This window comes from Chlamydomonas reinhardtii, chromosome 16 (assembly GCF_000002595.2).
Source record: "Chlamydomonas reinhardtii strain CC-503 cw92 mt+ chromosome 16, whole genome shotgun sequence".
Lineage (NCBI taxonomy): Eukaryota > Viridiplantae > Chlorophyta > Chlorophyceae > Chlamydomonadales > Chlamydomonadaceae > Chlamydomonas > Chlamydomonas reinhardtii.
Genome location: NC_057019.1, coordinates 590953 through 615200, shown reverse-complemented (window position 1 = coordinate 615200; position 24248 = coordinate 590953). Strand labels below are relative to the sequence as shown.

Here is a 24248-nt window from a genome sequence, read left to right as displayed (position 1 = left end):
GACCAGGCTCTTTTTACTTGGGCCGTGGCTCATCCGGTCTCTGAGTGAGTTGAACTTAACCTTAATCTTGTGGCCCGCCAACCAGCTGCGTGGGAGGAGCAGTCGCGCGAAGAGCCATTCATGAGTCCAGCACACGCTTGTGTTTGCAGACTTTTGCAAGCTGCGTGTCATGTGAGACTACTGATAATATGGCCTTGTGCATAATCAGGCATTCGTTCCTGCCCAACTGTGCCCAAACTCCGTCGGGTTGCCCAACATGTCACCCGCGCAGTACCCCAGAACATGGAGGCAAACCGCCTTAGTCTGGGCCGGACTCCTGCACGCCCGGCCATGGCGCTGCTAACCCTGCTGCTGCTAGCATCCACCGCACTCCTGCCGCCCGTGGAGGTGGCGGCGACGGCCGCCGCCGCAGCAGCGGGACCAGGCTCAGCGGCCGCACTAGCGGCGGCAACGGGCGCGGCCCCGCTGCAAGCACTGGAGGTGCCTGTGGGGAAACCCAACGTCACGCGCAGCGAGTGGAACGAGTTCCTACGGTGTGTATGCGTGTCGTTCGCAAGAAAGGCAAACTTAAGCACCCCAAAGTACGGTACTCGATGAACACGCCACCTACCACCGTGCAACCCACGTAGGGACAACCTAGAAGCGGACCTGGCGGTCTGGAGACAGCGCTCCGAGCAGGCACTGGCGGCGGCGAGACAGCCATTTCCATCGCCATCATCCCCGCCCCTGAACAGCAGCGGGCAGCAGTCGCTGCAACAGCTGCTGCTGCGCGGGCCGCACCGGCCGGCGCCCCGGCGGCGCGGCGGGCTGCTGGCCCACACCACCCTGCAGCTGCACGCCGACCTAATGGCGCGACTGAACCTGCCGTCGGTGGTCAAACTGGTGCTCGTGTACAATGTAGGTATTCAATTTACATTGTGGCTGAGGGCCGTGCAATGCTACGCTAGTTGCATTCGTCATGGTGTGTTGTAGCGAAGGCGGGACGTGCGGCTGCCATTACTTATTGCAACGCGCTCTTATATACTTACCTTTTGCTCCTGCTGTGTCGGGTCTGCCGCCGCCGTACTGCCGCCCCGTACTGCTGCTGCTGCCACAGAACAAGTTTTACTTCCCGTTGCGGACGGACGACGTGACCAATCGAGATCCGCCCAAGCCCGTGAACCCACACGTGAGCGGGGGCAGGGCCGCAGGAGCGGGGACCGGGTGTGGGGGTGGGTTTAACTCCACAGAGCAAAAACCGCAGAGTGCCCGAAAGGACCGCGGGCTCCTGTAGTCCAGGGCAGGAGCAGTCGGGGGAAGGAGTAGTCCAGGGTAGGAATAGTCGGGGGCAGGAGCAGTCGGGGGTAGGAGCACGCAGTCCGGGGCAGGAGTAGTTCGGGGTAGGAGTCGTCCGGGGTAGTCCGGGGCAGTCCGCGTTGGGTCTTGCAAACGTGGCTGTGTTACTGACTGCCAGCCGCAGGAGCACGCCGCGGCCTCCTATTGTCACCCGATTGGCTTGAGGTCTCTGTTTTGTCTGCAGCACACCTGTCTGTCCTTTTTGCACGGCTTGCGATGGAAAGTAACGAATGCACACGTGCACTTGGATGGTTGTGCACGCATGCGACGTGCACACGCAGATGGCCACCTTTGTGTCCCGCCTGCAAGATCTGATGGACACCGGCAAGCTGCGCCTGCCCAACGTGCTATTTGTGCTCAACGTAGACGACAACGAGTGAGTTTGTGCTGTGCGTATTTGCGCTGCACCGGTCCGTCAGGCGGGTGCTTGAAATATGTTTGTATTATACTTGCCTAGGTCCACACGCACGCGGGCACGTGACTTCATACTCTTAAACTCCGCCTCCCATGTCTGCTTTTCTGTCAACGCGCACAGCATGCGCATGTGTGCGCCCGCGCGCAAGTGCCCCGCGCCGCTGCTGAGCCTGATCAAGACGGTGCAGGGGCCGGGCGGCACCGGCGGCCCACCCGACACCGACGTGCTCCTGCCGCAGCTGCTGTTCAGCTCCGGCGGCGCCATGCACTTCTACCCCTGGCAGCTAAAGCGGGACGTGGGTGGGTGGGTGGTGGGTGGGTGGGTGGGTGGGTGGGTGGGTGGGTGGGTGGGTGGGTGGGTGGGTGGGTGGGTGGGTGGGAGTCGGGGCTGAGTCTGGGGTTGCGTGGATGCACAGGCGTGGGCGTGGGTGGGGGATGTAGGCGTGTGGGAATTGCGAGGTGCGTGGGAGGGCCGGGGGCCCGGCGTGGGTTGTATTGCGTGAGTGGGTGGGCGCGCGAAAACTTCGCGCCTTGTTGCATTCACTGCTCCCCCATCGCCCCTTGCCACCCGTGCGCCGCCTGCGTGCGTGACCCATCGCCCACCTTGAGTGTGCATCCCTCTCCTCTGACCCTCCCCCTCCCCACACACACACACTACCACCACACACACGCACACACACACACACACACATGTCTCCCCCACACGCCCGCCACGCCCGCAGCCTTCTTCCGGGGCATGCCGTACTGCAGCTTCGCCTGGTGGCGCAAGTTCCCCCCGGGGCTGTGCGATAACCCCTGCCCCCGCGCCTACCTGGCATACCGCAGCCACGCCGATCAGAAGGTGAAGGGAAGGCGAAGGGAAGGTGAAGGAAGATGTGAGGCGATGCACTCCGAACCGCTTCGGGTGCCTTAGATGCTAGCCCAATAAGTCGCTTGGTCCTCACGCTGGATGCACTGGTCAGTTGAGCTGCCCGGTCGTACGACAAAAACAGCAGCGCAGGCAGTGATCCACACCAGTACATGTCAGCACAACAACGTTTTGAAATTCCTAAACAGTTGCAAGTGCGCCAATGCAGGCCGGCCGGGCTTTCTCGTACCTGGACGTGGCGCTGACGGACGCGCTGGAGGAGAACATCACGGTGGGGATGGCGGCTGGATGGCTGGTGCCCCGGCCCAACGAAAAAGTCCCATCATCATAAGAAAGCCCACCCAGTCCCGCAAATGCAAGACGAGCCCGCCGGTAGTAAACCTTTCTTTAGGGTTGCACCGGGGCGGCTGGGGTGGGCCGCTGTGGGCGAGGTGGTGGCGGCGTCGGACTGGGCCGGCCAGGCCTCTGGGGCTGGAAAGAATGCGAACCGGCGGGGCAGGGGGCGGACTGTTGATCGGCGACCGGCGGGGAGCAGCAGCGCGTGTGCGTCCGCGCCGCCGCCCACTTTATGCATGCACATCATACGGCACCACCGCCCCATCCACCCGCGATGCCCCCACATGTGCGCCCCCGCCCGCATGCGCCCACGCCACGCACTCGCAGTGTATTCCCGACCCGCCGCCGCCCGCCGCGCACGTGCCGCTGTCCTGGCACGCCCACCACCGCTACCTGCTGCACCTGGAGGGGTACACCGCCAGCAGCCGCCTGGCGCAGGTGCGTGTGTTTGTGTTGTGTGGGTGTGGGTGTGGGTGTGGGTGTGTGGGTGTGGATGTGGGTGTGTGGGGGGGCGGGGGTGGGGGGTGGGTGGGCGTGATAGGTGGGTGGGTGTGGGTGTTTGGGAATTTTCACCACTCCCAGTATAGCACCGACACGAAGGGGTGTCCCCGTGTCCATGTGTCTCGCCGCGCGTCCCCTAAGTAGTGTCACCGCGGGTCCCCTGTGTAAAGGAGCATGTGATGCATGTACTTATGGGTGGTTGAAGGTGCTTGAAAGGTGGTTGAAACCTTGCTGCAATCAGGGCAAGGTCTCTAGCCCCTACCAGCCACGCCATTACTATCATCCTCAAGTTCCGCCTGGTTTTCAAATGTCCCTCCGCAGCTTTTCCACATCAACTCGCTGGTGTTGCTCCAGCGACAGCCCTTTGTAGAGTACTATTACCGGTGAGCGGACGAGCGCACACATACCTGTGCATCCGTGTGTGAGGCGCGATGGTTGCAGCATGCGAGGCATTCAGCAGGTGCGGACATGCAGGCCGCAAGCGCGTGCCGGTGTCGTCATATTGTATACGGGGATGCTAGGGGCACTGCCGGACCAAGGAGCTGTAGGGGGTCCGTAGGGGAGCTGTAGGGGGCCCTGTTCGAACCCACCCACCCACCGTCCGTACCCATCCCCCACCCCCCAAAGGCCACAATCCCCCGCTACTCGTGATCGGGCGCAGGTCGCTGCGCCCCGGCGTCCACTACGTGCCGTTCTGGAACACCACATCTCGCTTGATCGACGACATATACGACGTGGTCGACGTCAGTAGTGCGGGGCGGGGCGGGGCGGGGCGGGGCGGGGCGGGGCATAGCGGGATGGGGCGTGGAATCTTAGCGGCGGCTGTGCTGCTGCTCCGTGCTGCTGCTTATTACAGCGGCTCAACCATGGACATGTTGTTTGCCCGGGTGTGAGCTCTGCTGCTGTCCTGCCGGTGTCCTGCTGGTGCAGGAGTGGCGTGCGCGGGAGCGGGCGGACCCCACCTCCATCCAGCGCATCATCCGGGAGGGAAACACGTTCGCCATCAAGTGAGTGCGCGTCGGCGCGCGGAACCGCCGCAACGTAGGCATCCAAGCGGCCCGGTGACTAGATAGCTCAAGCGGCCTGGTCAATCAGCAGGTGGCGGTGCGCTCACTCACTCCTCGTTACGGTCGCCGGTGGCTGTGCTGGTTGCTCGTTACGACGCGCAGGCTGGGCCGCCGGGGATGGCTGCCGTGCCTGTCGGCCGCAGTAATACTGTCCTCTGTCCTGCATGCCTGTTGCTTTACTAATGGCGGCTAACACTACCATGCACATCGTGTCCGTACATTAGCAGTACCGGTCACACTGCTGCCGTACTACGTACGCCGCCACCACAGGTTCTTGGGCTTCGCCGCCCAGGTGCGGTACGTGCGGGACGCCGTCATGCGGTACAAGTCCCTGTTCGCTGACATGGATGAATACATTGCCGACATGGTTGAAGACATGCGCGCGCGCGGGTTCTTCTAGCCTGGCAGGCTGTGGGATGGGGTGCAATGGTGCTTGACCGGGGCATGCCGGGCGGGGTGAAAGTGCAGTATGTGTGTTTGTGTGTGAGTGTGTGTGTGTATGTGTGTGTGTGTGTGTGTGTGTGTTAAAAAACGAAACGAAAGTGTGTGTATGTGTGTGTGTGTGTGTGTGTGCGCGTGTGAAGCGCGCGAACACGGAAGGGCTCGGGACGCGAATTGGGAGGCCCGGCCTGTGTGTGGGTGGCGGAGGGCGCCGCGAACTGCGTTTGCTGCTGGGAATGGCAGCAGCTGGGGGCATGCACGGGGGTAGCTGGTGGACTGAGCACTGTGTTTGGAGCGAGCGGCGTATGCGTTGCCCAGAGCATTGTGTTATATACGGTGGCTGCTGCTGTCAAGTAAAGCCGCATGTGAACTGGCATAGGTGCGGGCACAGACGGCACATGCAAGATACTGAACTGCAGATTTCTTGATTCATGATGAACAGCGGGGTTGCTTGTTGGACTAGAGTCTAGAGAGATGCAGGACATGTCCGCTTACAGGACAGCACGTTGGCTATAAGTGGTTGCTCAAAAAGATGAATGGCTTCCCCGAGTGAGACAACTTATGCCCCGGAGACACACCGTATAGCCCTTCGAGTATTCTCAGTCTCATGTTTCCAATCAAGTTGTCAACAAACGTCAAAGCGAATCAGGCTATTGAGCGCACTATCTGCAGTGCAGCGTCCCAATGAAAGCCCCCAGCATAGCCCATCACACATCACGCCAGTGGTTTCGTTGGGGGTGCGGGGTGCGCAGTGGTGCATGAGGTCCCCGCCACCCGCACCCACTCGTGCATGCACGTTCCTTACGCGTCCCCACGCACACATCCGAGTACAATGAAGTATTCATCCGAAAGCGGCCGCGGTCCATACAAACCATCCAGACATCAAGATGCGCGCCAAAGCCGTGCCACGCATAAGTAAACAAAGTCAGACAGGACTTTGGCAGGTCACTTTGTCAGTCATTGATGGATGGCAGTCAATGGCGGCAAGGCAGGAAGCAAGGCAACCGCATGGACCCATGTGTCAGATGGATGAAAGCATCGCTGCTGAACACAAATAGTCAGATTAATACAACCTCAGTGCGTACATCTCTGGCGCACGTGCGCGCTAATGATAAGCATGAATCCTTACGAAAGCCATCCCGGATCTCGATCCGGACCGAGTCAAAATAAGCTCTTAGTAGGGCCACTGGGCCCGCGTATGCCGCACTTTCTTACAGCGCAGCCGCCACGCGGCGCGCCGCGAGCACCCCCAGGCACAACCTCCACACCAGCAGCCCACACTCGTACTTCGCTGCCCGAGCTGCAAGCCGCCGCGCGCCTGCCCCTCATTTACATCTGCTGGTGGTGGCGCAGGCGCCGGTGCGCCGCCGCCGCCGCCGCCTGCCGCCGCTGCTGCTGCTGCGCCTGCTGTGCCGCCCCACCGCCGACCAGCGCCGCCTCCTGCTCCAGCGACAGCTCCACGTACTCCACGACGGCGCCGGCAGCGGCCTCGGGGTTCTCAAGCGCCCCAAGGCGGCGCCCACTGCTGCCGCTGCCGCTGCCGGAATCAGGATCCATGAAGATGTACAGGTTGGAGGGCGGCTGCGTCCACAGCACGGCACCTGTGGAGGGCCAAGCACGCAAGCAGTTGCGCATTCCGGTCATTCAACCGCAAATGCATGCATGCGTGTGCATCTGTGCAGTATTTGCAGGTAGGGTTACTGCTGCCCATACTTTGGTTGGAAGGTGCAAGGGCTTTGGATGCCCAGGCTAGAGCTAGGCATGCCCGAAAACCTGAACCCAGCCCATGTTTGGGCATGCATGGCGCGTTGCGCCGCCGTACGCGTGGCGCGACGCCGTCGTCAACAAACAAGGCACGTACGTACCGGGGCTGCTGGCGGGCAGTGCGGACGTCGTGAAGCCGTAGCTGTTGGCGGCGCTGTCGGAGGCGCCGGCGGGCTTGATGAGCAGGCAGGTGCTCGAGACGGCGGTGTTGGGGTTGGCGCTCACAGTCTGCGTGGGCGCGGGTCGGGGTGACGCAGTTGATTGAGTCACCAGGTCATGCACGGGTGAGAGTCACGGAGCAGCCCTGCAGGGCCGGCTGCGCATGACTTAAGGGGCTGGCCGGCCCCCTCCCCCAAAACAGGTTTTATAATTCAGGCATACGGCTGCATTGGGACACCTCGTGCCAAAATGATGACAATCGCCCGACAAACAAACACACAGGCACATGCACACAGGGGCACACACACACACACACACACACACACACACACACACCTGGAAGCTCTTGCCGATGAACAGCCAGTCCATGAGCAGGCACTTGCCGCCAGCCGTCATCATGAAGTAGGTGCAGTACTTGTCGGCGTAGCAGTCCGTGGCGCAGCGGGAGGCGGTGGCGTCGTAGGGGTAGTAGAGCAGGTATCCCGGCAGGACCGTGTTCTTGAGGCACTGCCACGGGCCTGCGTGTGTGTGTGTGTGTGTGTGTGTGTGTGTGTGCGCGTGCGTGTGTGTGTTGGTGGGCCACATGGGTTGCTCCGTGCAGGACAACTTCGTTAGGGCCTTTCCCCGTCGTTACAAGTGGTGGTGGGCTGGTGGAGGTGTAGAAGGGTGCTATCAACGTTGCGGTGTGACTGCGATGAGTCTCGCTGCCTCTCTGCCTCGCTCGCTCACCGTTGTTGGCCGCCACGAGGCAGGACTTCTGCACGGAGGCGTCGTAGCCGTTCTTGCCGTTCTTGGCGCTGACCAGCGCCTTGGAGCGCAGCACGCATTGCTTGGCGGCAGCGCGGTACACGCCGACCTCGCAGCCCGAGGTGGAGGCGCAGGTGCTCTGTATGCGCGGTAGGTGGCGGGGCGGCGGCGGGGCGGTGGTGGGGTGCAGAGGCGGGGGGCGCGTTGGGAGGCACTCAGGGGTGAGTTCGGGTGCTGGGCAGGTCGCGCTTTGATTGTGTATGTATGTGGCGTGACGATACCCTGACGTATGTAACGTTGGAAGTGGTGCAACACTGGGCTCGAACAAGCCAATGCACCAGCCACACGGGACGGCGGCACATGGCTGGTGGCTGCTGACAAGGGTCAGATGGAGGAGTGGAGGACCTCGCTATGCCAGGAGCACACACACACACACACACACACACACACACACACACACACACACACACACACACACACACACACACACACACACACACACACACACGCGCGCGCGCCGTTCCCCACGCACCCACCTTGCAGACATCCACCGAGGCCACGTTGCTGACGGTCTTGATGTCCGTGCCCGAAATGTCCGTGTACTCAAAACAGCCGTACATGAAGCCAGGAGCCGCTGCATGCAGCAGTTGCAAATGGCAGTAGCAGCAGTAGCAGGGTCAGCAACAGCAGTAGAGCAGGGTCAGCAACCGCAAACAAGCTCTGGGTGCAATCAGCGGATCAAAGCAAGGGTTGTACACAGGAGCAGGCAGCACATCCTGCCACATGCACATGGACAAGTGAATCCCTGATCAATGACATACAGGTGCCAGCCAGGGACCCCACCGCTGTAACTACCGCCCTGCCTCGTCTCTCACCTGCAAGTGTCGTGTCATCCTGGTACTCGTAGTTGCAGGTGGGGTCATCCTCATAGCAGGGGTCCCAGGCGGGAGGCGGCGAGTCGGAGCCCTCAGGGCCATTGCCGCCACCGCCGCCACCGCCACCGCCGTTGTCCTCCTCAGGCCCAGGGGGCGGGTAGGCCTCAGGCGGGGGCTCAAACACGGGAGGCGGAGGGCGCTTGCGGCTGGAGGGCTTGGGGGAAGGGCCAGGAGAGGGAGAGGGCTTTGGGGAGGGAGAGGGAGAGGGGGAAGGAGAGGGCTTGGGCGAAGGCGATGGCGAAGGCGAGGGGCTGGGAGAGGGAGAGGGCTTGGGGGAGGAAGATGGCGAAGGCGATGGCGCCGGCGAAGGCGCCGGCGAGGGCTTGGGGGAAGGCTTGGGCCTGCATAGGCAGGCAGGCGAGCAGGCAGTCATGCAGAACTTCATTCCAGTAGCTGCAGGCAGGGGCCCCGGGTATATGGGCAAAACTACTGGGGCTGACTCGGGTAAGCACGTTGGGTGTGTGGAGCAACCTTGGGCCCTAGCGCACGTGCAGCCGTGGCAGGGAGCACGACATAAACAATCAAACGCAGCGCCCATCAGTGCAGCCCGCAGCCCGGAACTCACGATGCCTCGGGGTTGGGCTCGGCGCACTCGGAGGCCTTGACAGAGTAGCGGCACACGTGCACCACCATCTTGGTACCCTGCTCGATCAGGCCTGCGGGGCGCGCGCAGTAGGGGCGCCGGAGTTGGGGGAGGGAAGAGCGGGTAAGCTGTGCGCGTGAAGATTGCACAGGGTCAAGAATGCAAGCATGTGTTACTAACAATGACATGGTCCCCACCAACACCCATCCTTGATCTGCCAGTACGTGTAACAAAGAGCAATCACTTGCAGCAGTATCACGGCACATATTATGATATTATGACATCAGATGATATCAGTATCACGGCACATATTATGATATTATGATATCATGATATCACACTCACTGGCGGCGCGGATCAGCAGCTGGTAGCCGGCCAAGTCCACCGCCTGCTTCTCGCCGATGGTCCCCAGGATGGACACGCGCGGGTCGCCGCGCGCGGTGAACACATTGTCAATGTTCTTGTTCAGCTCGTGCACTGACACCTGCATGCATGGCGGGTGTGACGTGAGGGGAGACGTGAGGTGAGGGACGGCGAGGGGTAGGGCAGGGAAGCGGTGGGGCTAGTACAGGCCAGCACAGGCTGGGACGGGCTCCCCCGGAGGCGGATGGCAGGAGCCCCTCAGCCTCGCCCAAGGAACCCGCAGTCCCGCACCCACCTGGTCCTTGAACTCGTCCAGCAGGTTCACATCGCCCTTGGCGGCGCCACGGAGCGCCAGATACACGTTCCTGCGGGCGAGGGCGAGGGCGAGGTGGGCGAGGTGGGCGAGGTGGGCGAGGTGGGCGAGGGGGCGAGGGGGCGAGGTGGAGGGGAACTCCAGGCATGCGTTGACTGGACAAACGGTGGCGGTGGGGAGGGGGTGCAGTGCATTGGCTTTGTTATCGGAGGGGATACTGAAGGCCGCATGCACTGTGGCGCACCAGACAAGTCCCAGCACACCCGCTTGATTGCAAGGACTCACTTGATGTATCCGGCACCCAGCCAGTCGGGCGTGAGCTTGAGGATGGCTTTGTCTCCACCCAGGTAGGTGGCGGGCAGGATGTAGGTCTGGAAGGTGCCGGCAGGGGCGAGCGTCGCGGCGTTCAGCGTGGCCACGGGGGCGGCCCAGCCCAGGCGCCCCAGCTCGGGCGCGGAGGGGCAGGAGTTGCCGTTGCCCATGGCTGTACTGTCGTCTGCGTACTCCACACCATCCTGTGTTTGTTGGTGTTGGTGTTGCGTCAGGTGCGGAACGGTGGGGAGGTGCTAGCATGTGAGGGGTGGTTGATGTGCACTGCTGCACTGCCGCATGCAGGTGCGTGGCCCTGAGCTTGAAAGTGTGTGGATGCAAACCATCACGAGTTTCAGCTGCTTTACTTGTAAGCACCACAACACGCTGCTCATAAACCGCCATGCATCCTCACTCCTCATCAACCGTACGCATGTCGACCACTCACCCGCCAGCCGTGATACAGGCCAAAGTTGTGGATGAACTCCTGCATCACCGTGCCCTTGCGGAAGATTCCCTGCATGCATGCGCGAGTGAGTGAGTGAGTCAGCGCACACGAACATACGGTACGGGGGTCCGTCATGTGTTGCAGACGAGCCGTGTGCCTGGTCCGGTGTGTGCGTGCTGGTGTCAATGATGGGGAGCATGCGGGAACACACACACGCACACATTCACCGGGCCTTTCCCCTTCCCTGTCTCTACCTCACATGCAGCACAGCCACCGCCCACCTGGTTGTCTGGTGTGTACCAGGTCTGGGTGCCGGGCAGCTCCGCCAGCCCCACCCAGCCGCACGTGTCGCGGAGGCCGGAGGGCAGCACGTAGGAGAAGTGCGTGAAGCCCGCCGCACCGGCTGGGCAGGTGGGCGAGTGAGAGGCAGGGAGGGGGAGAGCGGACGGGAGAGGGAGTAAGGTGGGAGGACGGCACGCCAGGAGCAGGTAGGGTTTCACCCGTGTATTAGGTGGGGCTGATGAAATACATTTACATACAGGCAAACAGACAGAAATACACACACACACACACACACACACACATGTATGATAGCAAGTTACACAAGCGACACGTGCACACGGCGCTCACTGGCGCCAAGCTGCTTGACGGCGCTGGCGTATGCGGCCGCGGCGATGGCGTCCTCGTCGCAGCGCAGGATGGCCGCACTGCACGACACGGCAGTGCCCAGCACCTGTGCGTGCGTGGCGGGGGGGCGGCAGTGTCGGGCAGGTGCGCGCGTGGACACAGAGCATTATGGTGCGCCAGTAACAGGTGCCATGCCGCTGCGTGTGGCGCGTTTACGGCTCGTCGCCGTGCTGCTGCAGTGTCGTACACCCCCGCATCACGTGGCAGGTGATTGGCAGCAGCCTCCCATCCGGGCTGCGACCCGCCGTATGTCCCTCACGTCGCCATCACGACCACTTCGAATGCGGCGGAATGGATTACAGGCGAGTTGTGCGGCACGTGCTGTACATCCCCAGTGACGCACTCACCCGGAACGCAGTCCGGTCGTACGTCATGGCGCCGTACGAGCAGTCGTTGAAAAAGTCCATGTAGCCGCCGGGGGCCGTGAAGGCCTTGGTCACGTCCGACACGGCGGCGCCGGAGCGGGCGCAGCTGCCCGTGAGCGACAGCACCATGACCAGCACCTTGAGGCTCACACCCGTGGCCTGTGTGTTTGTGTTTGGGTTGATTCAAGGAAGTTATGTTGGCGTCAGCACGGTTTGAATGGTTCAGAGTTATAGCTGCGTGCGGGCGGGCAACCAAGAGGTCGGCCCCGCTCCAATGCGCTAAGCTGGCGGATTGCGCACACGCATGCACGAGCTATATCTACGGTTCACACGCACCTGCACCGGTGCCGCGGCAATTGTGAGGGCCGCATTGCTCACGGACCCGCACACGTTGGGCTGGTTGGCGAGCGGTGTGCACGTCTGTCGGATGGTTGGGTGTCGCCAGGGGCGGACAAAAAAGGGGCAGTCAGTCATGCAAGTGATACGTGTTTAGGTAGATTATTCGCCGGTGAGCCACCTGTTTACGGAAGACGACATCACTGCAGCTACATCCTGAACCCTGGACTCCAAACAGCACCCAGCCACCAGCAGCTGCCGTACGCACACACTCACCAGCGACACGCGGCTGCCGGCCGGGAGGGGCAGCAGCTGGCTGTCCAGCGGCTGGCCGGCGGACAGGCGGTACACGGCGCCGGCGGCGGTGCGGAGCGTCCAGATCTCCGAGGCGTGCGTGTTCTTGAAGACAAGCTTGCCCTCAAGGGTGATGGGCGCGCTCCCAGACTGGGACGGCGAGGGGCTTCGCTTGGCGTCCGCCGGCCCTGTCGCGGGTGGGAGGGGCGGAGGGGTGAGGAGGAACGAAGGCACGGCTCAGCCGATGCCAGCGGGGTTGGGTAGGTGCTGCAACCGGACCCGTGAGGTGACCATACCAGGGGTAGGCGCACGTCTTCCTCAGACAGACGGCAGACCCAAGCGGTGAAGCACCCACCTGCAGCCGTCAGCGCCAGAAGCACAGCGCACAGCGCAGCCAGCGCCCCGAGAGCTCCAGCCCATGGCCGCCCTTGCCGGCACGCGCCTTGAGCTACGCGCCTGGCCATCCCTCGGGCAGGACACACCCGAAGCACGCGCAAGCAGCTCGCGGCGCTTGAGATGCCTGCATTGGTGGGCGGTGCCAACAGTGTCGCGCAGGGCCCACGTCGACAGGGTTCGTAAGATAAAACCGAGGGCCGTTATACACGCCTTCACCGTTCCGACAACGTGTTTATTGGGCGGCCTTCGCCTTATCCCTTATCAGCACATCGCATGTCCACTGCGCTTGCAACGACGCGTGCCGCATTCGGCAGCAAGCAACACATGTGGCCCGCCTTCCTCACGCGCGGTAGTCAAGCCCTTGACTTCAATACTTGGGTCTACGCGCGCTACAGCTCAACTCAAGGCGCACATCACGGCTGCTATCGAGCCAGCGTCGCTTGTCCGCCATGCTAACCCCAAAGTGATGCAACGGTGTAACACGCTATAACCAGTCTAATTCATCACGCAGGCACACATCCAAAAATGCAATCAATCTCGCGCGGCAGAACTGCTACTCAGAAGGCGCTGCCGACTCACCTTGGTTTTCGGCAGCTTTCCAAAGCACCCAGCAGTACCTCTCTAAGCAATTTCTTGCAATCAGACGCTTGTGTTAATATCAACGCAGAAGCAGGGCCAGTTTTGCACAGTAAGACCCTTTCTTGCTTTCAGATTCAGGATGTATGAGAGGTCGAGAGCAAGACAGCTTACATACACAGAACTGTGCTGATGAAGCGCAGACCTTGTCGCCGTGGAAGAATGGCCGGGCCACTTCCATGACACTTCATGTGCGCCCGCCAGAAGGTAGGCGAGGGAGGCGGGCGGGAGGCGACCTCTACCTAAGGCGTCTCTACCTCCTTTCCTCTTCTTTCCTTACATTTTTGCCTAATTACGTCTTTTTGGGTAATGTGTTACCCAGACGGCCAGCCATAAATTCAAGTAATTCTGCGCGTTCGCAGAAAGGTGGCGCGGCCCAGCTGCGGCCCTCAGTTTTACCTAGGGCAGGGTTTTACCCGATGGCCCCGCCCTACCCTGCATCGTCGCAGCGACTCACGGGCGGTCTTCGCTGCTGGCCAGAAGCCTTCATTCTTCAAGGACCGTCCCTTTGCCGCCACCCCTTCCCTGTCGCCCGAGGCCCCAACCCAGGCGTCTGCTGCCACGGGTACCTGGTCAAGAGGCAGGCTGCTTAATATCAGAATGGCACATGGGGATGTTGAACTCCATCTTTCACCTCCCTATTCCTTCGCCGGCCCGGTGTGCCACTGCGCAACTCATGCAAGTCGTGTCCCTTGCTTGCCGTCAGTGCTGCTGCGTACCGGAGCGTGGACGTGTGTGGGGCGCCGCCACCGCCCTTTGCGTTCGCTGCCATCAGCCGCATGCACCCCACACACATCATGCAGCAGCACCTGACGCACATCTATGCACCAGCCCCCTGCTTGCCAACCCCGACTGAAGCTTGCCAACCCCGACGGCGGCGGCCCCTTCGGGCGGGGTCCATATTAGTTGGGTTGATGACGGCTAGGCTGCTAGGTTGAAGTGGATCTGCTTCAGTCAGCAGGGGAGCAGGGGTGGGTGGGGAGCAGGGAAGCGGGGCAGTAGCGGATCATTAGCTGGTTTGCGCACAACAAGGTCCACAAAACACAGATCCCCTGGACAGCCGCAGTTGCAGGCTTGCAGCTACCGCGATGGTGTGGTAGGGGCCACAGGGGGCGCGCAGGGGCACGGCATGTGCCTCGCTGCATGCACAGTTGCCCATTCCGAGACCCCCTTAGTCACCACAGTAGGTGCCTTGACCCTCGACGCGAGGCACGCGTATGCGTGCAGCGTTAGATTGAGAGAATGCATCAATCAGCATGCAACGCAGGAGCTTGCTGAATGGCGGAAATGCTGGGTCCCGGACCGGAGGCTTTGCCCTTGGCGCTGCCACGCAGCTCCTTACTCAAGCAGCTCCCCTCAACACAAGTCGCCTCCGCCACCCAGCTCTAGGCCAGGCTCCACGGGCCCCTTTGCACCCCCTTGCTTGCCTACGCCACCTCGCGCTCGGACGTTTCTGCCTTTCTGCCCCACCAACAGGACTGGGCGCTTTCCTCAGCAAAACCTGCATGGGAATCACGCAAACTGGGAGCCTGGTGGGGGTGGGTTGGTGCAGGCGTTTGCTGCGCCCGTAGCCCTGTGCCCGCTGAGACCGCATTGATCTGCGACAGGAGGGCCGAGGCGAACCCAGCAGACACAGCCACACAGGCAAGGCCCACGCTGTCACTGTTGGATTGGGCCATGGGGCACTGGGCGCCCGTTTGGCCTGGGCCTAGTCAGCTAGATCAGGGGTTCCTGGAACCCCTGGGCTAGATGGGCCGCTGCCTACATCCCACGGGAAGCTAGGAACCCGCCCGGTGTTGGCTCGCCCCTGAATGTTGCCCCTGGCCCCTTGTACGGAGTCTTCCAGCAACGCCAGCGGACGTTGGAGAGATGCACGTGCACTACACGACCACGACCACGACGCGGCATCCGACGAGCCGTGGCAGCGCGCCCACCACCACCCGGCCAGCCTCCGCCGCCGCCGCAATGCACTACCGATTACTCCATGAACCGGATGCACCACACATGAAAGCCAGCCGTGCCTAGGAGCACTGCATCCCTGTCATCACTACCGTAGACACGCAGTCAACACCCGACACGCAGACGGCGCAAGTTTGCTGCAGCCAGCTGCAGCACCTGCACCCGGCCATCCGTCGCCGTCACCCCCAGTGACACGGCGGGGTGCGTTCGCCCCCAGCCACGACGGCGACCAGGCCAGAGGCAGCACCTGCTCCCAATGCTCACACGCCCTAGCCTGGTAGCACCAGAGCCCGTTCAATACCAGCAATAGGCTGCTAACGTCCATTTCGCCAAACCGCAGCGGCAATGAGGACCAAGGCAGCTTGCCGTTGCGCCCTCAAGTACACACTGCATCAGCTGTCTCCAGCAATTACCGTGTACACATACTTTGAAGATTCTGGACCATTCTGCGGGCATGCGCCCCGCTACACCGCGTCAGCACAAGGGCGGGCCGTGCCCAGCCTACACTGTCGCCCGCCGCTGGTGCCGGCGTGCCAGCGGCCTCTCCCAACCAGAGTCGATACAGCCATGAATCGTAAACAGCCGTCTTCGCAGTACCCACACGTGCACAACGCACAAACACACACGAATACACACAATGTTTTGGGCTGTGGCCGTGCAACTCGACCTGCAGCCAGGCGCCCGTGGACTCGTTCACCCACCACAAACGTAAACACAACCAAGTACAACACCGCCACCACCACAGTGAACACCCACCCGCAGTGCAAATTCTGCCACGCAGTCGCCAAGACCCGACGTGCAAATGCCGCAAATCCGCGCGCACCGCTTCTAGCCATCCAAATGCACTTTCGCATGGGTTAACTTTACGGTAACTTCAGGCCTGCCACAGAATCCGCAGCTCTGTGGCAAGTGAATCAGAAAGATTACTTGACCCCGCCTACGATGCACACGCCAACTTCCCCAACAGCCACGTCCACACGTCCACACACGGCCAGGGTGCGTCCAGCCCCGAGCTCGCACACACGTAGGCACCAAAGAGGTCGCAGCGCGCTCTTGCTCAGCAAGGACGCAAGCGCGAAGCCCACAAAGGCGGACACACGGCGCCACGTCAAGAGTACGTCAGCAGCCCGAATAGCACTCGTCCGCAACACCACTAAAACGTCAGGATAACAACCTTAACTCCTGTCAGGTCCAAATCGCTGTCACGTGCACTGCATGCGCCCCGACACCGCCGGCACGCCGGTTCGTACAGCGACAATGCGTCTTAACTGTGTATCGGCGCCGGCGATGGGTGTTGCAGCAATAGCAGCTCGGCATGGCCAAGCAAAAAGGTTGTGACACGCGCCCAGCTTACGATCAAACAAACACACGCTCTTGCTCATCAAGCCCTGGCATACCAGACCGCCACACGGAACGCCATATAGTATAGCGGGCATTCACGCTGTTCCCTGGACTCCCTGAAAATGTGCGGAGTATGCCTTTGAGCAAAGAGCGGCAAATAACATAAGCCGTCACATTTGCCTGCCAGTATACCCGAGCACCTCCAGACACCGAGTGGTTCGCACCGTATTCACCGCTCACCTCAAAAGTGTGCGAGCCCCTCAGTTTGGATCTTCTTCTTCGGCTATAGCAATCACGCTTAAACACAGCGTACACAAAAACATTCGTGGAAGTGTTGTGTCGACTCTCCTTGTAATACTCATAGTCCCGTTCCTTCTCTCCCGTCGAACCACCTCTGGGAGCACGCAAAAATAGATACGCTGCGTCTCACAACCATCAAGGCAGGCGGCCACATGCTGCATTCCCAAGACGCAGCGTCGACGCGCACACAACCTGCCCTTCCACATCTCCACCGCCCTTCAACATTACAGCCTTCGGCTGCTCCCTCCACTCCCGCACCCGCCGGAGCCTCCGGCGCCACCCATGCCGCCGCTGCCTTCCAGGCTGCCGCAGCGGCTGTCCTCGCCAGCCAGGCCGCCGAGGCTGCGGTCCGCGGCCGCGGCCATCAACATCATGTCAACCGACGGCGAGGGGCAGGCCAACGTCAGCCCCGATCCCAGGACGCCTGGCGGTAATGGCTGTGGTGATGCGAGCGAGGCTGCGCCCCGCCTGCCTCCCGCGCGGGCACTGGGGCCTGCGGCGACCGCCGCTCCCGCGTTCGTCACGTCCTCCCCGGTTTGCTGGCCGAGCTCAGGCGTGCGCAAGTCCTGCAGACGTGCAAAAGGGCCGCGAAAGGACAAAGTCATGTGCGCTCAGCAACAGCAAGACTCCAGACATACAGTACAGCGCGCAACCTGACATCCGGTTCAAGCTCCTGCGCCGCCCTGCCTGTGCACAGGCACATGCCACTCACCTCCTGCAGCATCGCCCAGTCTTCTGACGCAGCCGCTGACGCCGTGGTCAGGCCAGTATTGCTGCCGCCCGCGACAGGGCTGCGGCCGCGACCGCCGTTCGTGTAGCCGTTGCCCCGGCTGTTGCCGCCGCTGGCCCCGCTGCCGCCCGAGCGAGGCCGTGTGCGGCCGGCACCGCCAGCTGCCACCCGCGCCCCTGCGTGCTCCTGCGCACCCGATCGCTGTGGGCTGCCCGAGCCATCGTCCGCTCCGGCCTGCGCGCGCTTGCGCTTAGCTCCACCGGCGGTGGCCGCGCCGCTCGCCGACCGCACGGCCTGCGACGGGTGCCCGCTCGCCCCTGCGGCGGCCGAGGTACACGCGCCGTCAGTGGCAGTGCCGCCGCCCGGGCGCTGCTGCGGAGGCTCCTGCCGCTGCCGCTGCGTCGAGCGCCCTCGCTCACCCTCTGAGCCTGCAATTAGCTGAGCCGCAGCGTTCGCGTCCTCGCCGCCTGCCGCGGCCTCGGGACGGCCCGCTTCGGCCGCAGCGCCCGTTGGCGTGCCCTGCATGGCCCCGCCATCTGACGGCTTCTTCCGTTTGGCCGTCTGTTGTGAAACACAGGCGGCATGGGTGCTTATGTCAAGGAGCAGTCTGGTGCCTTTGATTGCCGAACTAGGTATGCCCCGTAAACATGTACGGAACTAGGTATGCCCCGTAAACATGTACGGAAACGTGTGTTCAACTCGCGTCCGACCAGTTGAGAAGCGTGCGTACCTTGCCTGCCCCGGCACCGCGACCCGCCGCCGCGCGGGCCGGCCCCGCGCTTTGCGTGCCGTCTTGCACCGCATCACCGCCGTCAGCAGCCGGCTCCTTCTTTGACTTCGGCTTCGGCTGCTGCCGCCTGGCGCCGCCGCCCTTGGCGCCACCGCCCTTGGCGCGGCCCGAGCCGGGCGTGCCCGCACCTTGCGGCGACGCCTGCCCGGCAGGGCGCCTTGCAGCTGCTGCGTCGCCTGCGGCGCCGTCGTCGTCATCGGTGTCAGGCTCCGTCTCGCCGTCCAGGCTGCCGGGATCGCCGGCCATCTGGTCCTTGCCAGCTGCAGCGCCGTCCCAGCCGCCGGCATCGAGTGCTGCCGCGGCCTGGCCCTGGATCGCCGCCTACAATACAAGACATCACAGCAAGTCATGAGTGCATGTCCGTGCGGATCACCCTTGTGATGACAAAACACGGTCTTCATGTCAAGCGCCTTTCAGCCTACCTGCATCTGCTGCACAGCCGCCGCAGCAATCTGCGCCGCGTCCTGCTGCCGGATGCACTCCAGGATGGTGGCGGCGGCCGCTGGCGCGTCGTCGCCCGCGCTCTCAATGTGCTGCAGCCACTGGCTCAGGATCACGTTCTGGTCCTGTAATGGTGGCAAGCAAAGGTACGCTTCGTAAGAATAGCGTGCGACACCTGTGGCTGCAGCTGTCAACCTACACAAACACATGCACAAACGCGTCCCAAGTGCGTTTGTGCAGGCCTCGCGTGCTGCTAATGACCCACGCCTGAGACACACACACACACATACACGCGATATGGATGTCCCCCCGGGGGGCTAATTTCGGACAGCCGACGCGGCCACTGCGGCCGCGAGCATGCCTAGCCTCGGTGCCGCCGTGGAGTGGGGAGCGGGAGGCCAGCTCCCGCCAGCCCACGGCGCCACACACTCTCACACACTAGCCCACGTCCAGCAGTTCCGGGGGTTCGCTGCTTTCTAGTGCTCCGCAACCGACGCCCGCCAGCATGACCCCATGCAGCCGATGACTCCTTATAAGTTTCTCGACGTCCACAGCTTCGCTCTCTTTTCCAGCAATCATTAGCGGGCCGGGACTGGGATGCGTGTCCTAGCTTGCTTGCTGCACGCCGCCCTTAACATCGCTGTCGCCATTTTCCCTGCTCGTGACACTTGCTCGCTGCCGCCCCTGTGCCTGCAATTCCTCTATCACCCGTAGGTGAGCTCGACTACGACCAGCGGGCGGGAATCAGGGCATTAGGCGTGCTGGGTCAACGTTGTAGCGCGCCCAGGGCGCGGCGCATACAATGCATATGGGTGCCACTCGGGGTCAGGTCGTTCGTCGATCGCCCGAGGGGGGGTTCCAGGCTTTTTGCGGGTAAGTATGACTACCGGGGTCGACGCGGCTACAAGACGCTCGGTATCGGTAGGTATCCGTAAGTAACTCCGTCGCGCCGTCTGGGCGGGCTTCGTTTTGTTGTTTTCTTTTCAACACATACACGCGAACACGTAAACGCACACATAAGCAAACACACACACACACACAGACACGCTTCGTTTCGTTTTTTAACACACACACACACACACACAGACACGCGCGCGCTCTCTCTTGCCGCACCTCCATGCGGTTCGCGGTGGCCTCCATTTGCTCCACCTGCGCCCGCAGCATGTCGTTTGTGCCGGCCAGGACGTTCGTCTTCTTGCCCAGCTCTGCGCCCTCCGCCTCACGCCGCAGCCGGCAGCGCCGCGCGCTCTCGCGGTTGCTCTCCTTGCGCCGCTCGCGCCGGTCCGCCGCCGTACGCTTGCGCGATGTGGTTCGGGAGGTGCCACCGCCGCCGCCACCGCCGCCGCCGCGGCCCGTCGTGGCAACGCTGGCGGGCCTCAGCGGCGCAGCGGCCCCAGTGGCTGCCGCCGATAGGGTGTGGTGCGCCACCGCGGCCGCCGAGCTCGGGGCGTAGGCGGGTGCAAGCGAGCTGAGGTGCGCGGCGCTGGAGAGGCTGGACGCGTCTTGGAACTGCTGCAGGGCGGCCGCCGCGAGTGGATGCATGCAGCCAGAGCTCTGCTCCGCGGCCGCCGCCGCTGCAGCCGCCGCGGCCGCAGCCGCGACCGCCACCGAGTGGTGTTGCTGCTGCTGCGCCTGTAGCTGGCGCTGCTGTTGCTGCTGCTGCAGCCCCAGGAACAGAAGCGCGGCCGCGGGCGTGAGCCCGCCCATCCCAGTCATGCTGCCCTGCCCGCCCATATCCATCGACGGCTGCGACTGGAGCAGCTGCTGTTGCTGCTGTTGTAGTTGCTGTTGCAGTTGGGCCTGCAGCTGCGCCTGCAGCTGCTGGCTGCACCGGTCGGGGCTCGCACGAGGAGACACAGCCGGCGACGGTGACGGGGATGCCGACGTGTCCTCGTCATCATCGTCATCCTCCTCCTCCGTATCCGTCTGCGACATGCTTTGCGACGGCGAGGCCGAGCGCTGCGGCGAGCCTGGACCCCCGCCTGCCCTGCCGCCGTCCACCGCCGCGGTGGCGGCGTCAGGCAGCGCCGGGGGCGTGGAGCCGGCGGGCGTGTTTGGGCCAGCAAAGCCAAGGTTGGGGTTGGAGGACGTGGCCAGGAGTGCGCTCATAAACGCAGGCTGCTGGAAGTGCCCTGGCGGCCCCGTGCCGGTGGCGTGCGGGATGGCCAGCGGGATGGCCGGCACAGGCCGGATGGGCTGCTGCAGCGGCGGCGGGTTGCTCTGCGGCGCAGGCGGCTGCGCCATGCCCTGGTCGGAGGGCGGGCGGCTGTGGGGCCGCACCAGGTCCTGACCCTGGCCCCCTTGGTACTGCTCGGTAGCAGACGGCAGCACTGGCAGCTGTGGCAGCTGTGGCTGCTGCTCCGACGCCTGCTCCTCCTGCATCTGTGCAGACAGCGGCCCCAGCTGCTGCTGCTGCTGCTGCTGCTGTAGGCCGGGGCCGTCGTTGCCGCCAACAGCTGCGGCCGCCTCCATCCGCGCCTCCTCGCTTGTCCGCGTGTCCACGCCGCCCTCCATGTCCTCGGCGGCAAAAAGGCCGCCGTAGTCTCCGGAGTAGCCGCCGTGCAGCTGCGGACTGTCCGGCAGCGCGGGGCCGCCGGAGCCAGGCTGCGCGCCGGACTGCGGTTCAACCGGGCTCATCAACCCGAAGCCCGCGTAGTCTTGCTGCTGCTGCTGCTGAAATTGCTGCTGCTGCTGCATCGCCAGCCCAGGGCCCGGCTGCTGCTGCAGCTGCTGTTGCTGCTGTTGCGCAGCTGCCGCGGCACCAGCAGCGGCGGCGGCAGCCGCTATTGCCGCGGGATCCATGCCCGCTGCGTATGCAGCCTGGCCTTGCAGCTGAGGAATCAGCGCCAGCAGGCCACTGGCGGCGCCGTAGCCTGGCGCGGCACCGGGCGGGTAGCCAGCGAGCTGCAGCTGCAGCTGCTGCAGCTGCTGTTGCTGGACGAGCTGCTGTTGCTGCTGCTGGTGGAACTGCTGCAGCTGCTGTTGCTGCTGTATGGCATTGGGCGGCATGTTGGCGGCGGCCAGGGCGCGCAGGTTCGCGGGCAGCTGCAGCAGCTGCAGCGCCGTCGCCACGGCGGCTGCCAGTGCGGGGTCGCTCAGGGAGCCCATCATGCCGAACGGCGCGCCTGGCGCCTGTGCCTGCTGTTGCTGCTGCTGTTGTTGTTGTTGCTGCTGCTGTTGCTGCTGCTGTTGCTGCTGTTGCTGCTGTTGCTGGGCCTGTTGAACCTGCTGCAGCATGAGAAGATGCTGCAGCTGCGCCGCCGGTCCCTGCGAGGGGTCGAGAGGCAGGCCAGGCGGCGCGCCAGGTACACCGGCGCCCGGGAGGCGCAACAAGCCCTGCATACCGCATGCCTGCAGCTGCTGCTGCAGCTGCTGCTGCTGTTGCTGCTGGAGGTACGCGAACTGCAGTGCCGCAGCCGCAGCCTGTTGCTGCTGCTGTTGCTGCTGCAATTGTTGCTGTTGTTGCTGCTGCTGGAGCTGCTGCAGGTACAGAGCCTGCAGGTCTCCAGGCGCCTGCATGGACGTGGCAAAACGAGGCAGGATTGGCAAACATGCCAAACACTCACAGGTCGCCAGCAATCATCAAGGGCTACTCCCGCAGGTGTGCAAATAAACTCGCAAAACGCGCGCAACCACAGCAGTAAGCTCTCACTTGTCCTGGAGTGCTGTGCGCGGCGCCGCCCCCCAAAGCAGCTGCAGCGAGCTGCCGCCAGTAGTCTGCTGGGTTAGTGGCGGGCGAACCTCCCATTGCTTGTGGATAGCCTGTGGCATTCCATTTCAAGCGGTGATTAGGCATCTACACGAAGTACTGGTATTCATGCACAACTGAGTGACAGCTGCAAAGGAGAAAGCAGGAAGAATGGCAGCAAAAAAGCGCGTCGCATTTGCGCGCGCTGCACACCTGGAACAGGGGCCCCGGCACCGCCGTAGGCTGCAGCAGCAGCGCCCGCATCAGGCACCTGTTGCTGCTGCTGTTGCTGCTGTTGTGGCTGCTGCTGGTACTGCTGCAATTGCAGCTGTTGCAGGTAGCCAGGCGGATAGCCCGCTGTGGGGGCGGCGTAGCCTGCAAAAGCCAAACAGTAATTGTGTCATGCCCGTCTTCCGTAAGAGACACAATACCAGCAACCATGCGGCGGCCTGTTGCTCATCAGCTATAAGGCGTACAATTTCAAATGTCCTCAGTGATAGTGGCGCGTCATGCGTTGTTTCCAACGCACCAGTTTCACTGCGGTCCGATGCCAAATCGTTTCCAGCCCACATGCCGTAGGGTCCCTGCCCTGGAGACGATATCAGCGGCTGGACCTCCACGGCCGCGTTGCTGGTCGCGGTGACCAGCGACGACGGCACGGTTGTCAGCACCGGCGCCGTGGTACCTGTGGTGAAAGGCGAGCTAAACCCCGCCGGGGGCACTGGGTAGGGAAGGAAACCCCCTTGCGCCTGGCCCGCAGCGTTTGCAGCTGCAGCTGCTGCTGCCGCCGCTGCGGCTGCTGGGTCCAGTCCGTAGAAGTTAGGCCGCGCGGTACCAAGCGCGGCCATGGGAAGGTACTGCGCGGCCTGTGCAGGGCGAGGACCGGGAACGGCGGTTGCACAAGGAACCGCCACGCCTAGCACGCCTTGGAAAAAAATCTTCGTGATGGCCCTGACTTACCGCTCCAGCTGCTTCTGGCAGTCCAGTCATATATGCTGAGCCATAGGGCGGGCCCTGAGCGGAAAGCCGACGAGTCGCGACGTCACAAAGATAGTTCATGAACCGCGTTCTGACGAACCAGCGCCCCGCAACCTTCGCGACCACTCACCGGGCCGGCTGGCCTGGGCTGCAAGTAGGCAGCCCCAGGCCCCAGAGTCTCTGACAGGCTCGCCTGCAGCCGGCGCAGCGAGAGCGAGTCAGCCCCAGGATAGCCACACTGTCCTAGCTCCCGGTCCCGAGCAATAAACGATCTGAGAGATGCAGGTTGCAGCTAATTATGGCCCACCTGCATTTACATTGCTCCTCGCAAGAAGGCGCCAAAGATTTCCGCGACGGACGCCAATAGGAAAAGCCAGGCAGAGCTTCGCGTTGCCAGGCAACTTCTGGTTAGCTAGGAGAAGGCCTGGGCGGATAAGGAGCCCTCCTGCCGCAGATTGCCCGCATACGCTTTTTGTGCTCTTTCCCCTCTGGGGGGCTCCTGGCACACGGCCAGCCGAAATTTGGACCAAGCCGGCCCTAAATAATGCTTCTTGCAAGCAGCCGGGCTGTAAGGGGAGACTACTTTAACCTCGTCGAATAACGCAAACGTGAAATGAAGGGTCCTATATTATAGGTAATACACGATATCTCGTGAAGCGTTCTTACTGGTACTGGGAGACTCGCCAGAGTGGTGGGGGCCAACAGGGAAGGGACACGACCGGGA

The 24248-nt window shown here is 62.9% G+C and overlaps 3 protein-coding genes across 4 annotated transcripts; 1 reads left to right on the top strand and 2 right to left on the bottom strand.

Moving 5' to 3' along the window:
- The first annotated feature begins 12 nt into the window (after positions 1–12).
- Positions 13–5438, top strand: CHLRE_16g692150v5 (uncharacterized protein). 2 transcript variants are annotated; one of them, XM_043071735.1, is made up of 13 exons: positions 13–44; positions 272–533; positions 630–897; positions 1097–1168; positions 1617–1711; positions 1871–2049; positions 2472–2590; positions 2826–2888; positions 3281–3391; positions 3776–3837; positions 4116–4197; positions 4385–4461; positions 4792–5438. In XM_043071735.1, exons 2-13 carry the CDS (start codon positions 283–285, stop codon positions 4919–4921), a joined length of 1509 nt encoding a protein of 502 aa, XP_042915338.1. In that variant the 5' UTR covers positions 13–44; positions 272–282; the 3' UTR covers positions 4922–5438. The 2 variants fall into 2 exon arrangements, with proteins under 2 accessions (XP_042915338.1, XP_042915339.1); XM_043071736.1 differs by having other exon boundaries at positions 13–171.
- Positions 5439–5441: 3 nt separating this feature from the next.
- On the bottom strand, positions 5442–13443 carry CHLRE_16g692200v5 (uncharacterized protein). The gene is made up of 18 exons (XM_001699296.2): positions 13241–13443; positions 12621–12785; positions 12248–12453; positions 11972–12055; positions 11618–11794; positions 11214–11316; positions 10865–10986; positions 10584–10652; positions 10112–10341; positions 9809–9878; positions 9496–9634; positions 9133–9223; positions 8508–8908; positions 8169–8266; positions 7615–7771; positions 7222–7403; positions 6828–6954; positions 5442–6563 (listed from the first exon to the last, which is right to left on the bottom strand). The coding sequence occupies exons 2-18, from the start codon at positions 12727–12729 to the stop codon at positions 6292–6294; spliced, it is 2637 nt and encodes an 878-aa protein (XP_001699348.2). The 5' UTR covers positions 12730–12785; positions 13241–13443; the 3' UTR covers positions 5442–6291.
- Positions 13444–15163: 1720 nt separating this feature from the next.
- Positions 15164–24152, bottom strand: CHLRE_16g692250v5 (uncharacterized protein). The gene is made up of 11 exons (XM_043071738.1): positions 23832–24152; positions 23655–23717; positions 23507–23560; positions 23076–23412; positions 22760–22921; positions 22511–22620; positions 19972–22371; positions 18840–18983; positions 18358–18738; positions 17610–18188; positions 15164–17463 (listed from the first exon to the last, which is right to left on the bottom strand). The coding sequence occupies exons 1-11, from the start codon at positions 23835–23837 to the stop codon at positions 17122–17124; spliced, it is 4578 nt and encodes a 1525-aa protein (XP_042915337.1). The 5' UTR covers positions 23838–24152; the 3' UTR covers positions 15164–17121.
- Between the last annotated feature and the right edge of the window lie 96 nt (positions 24153–24248).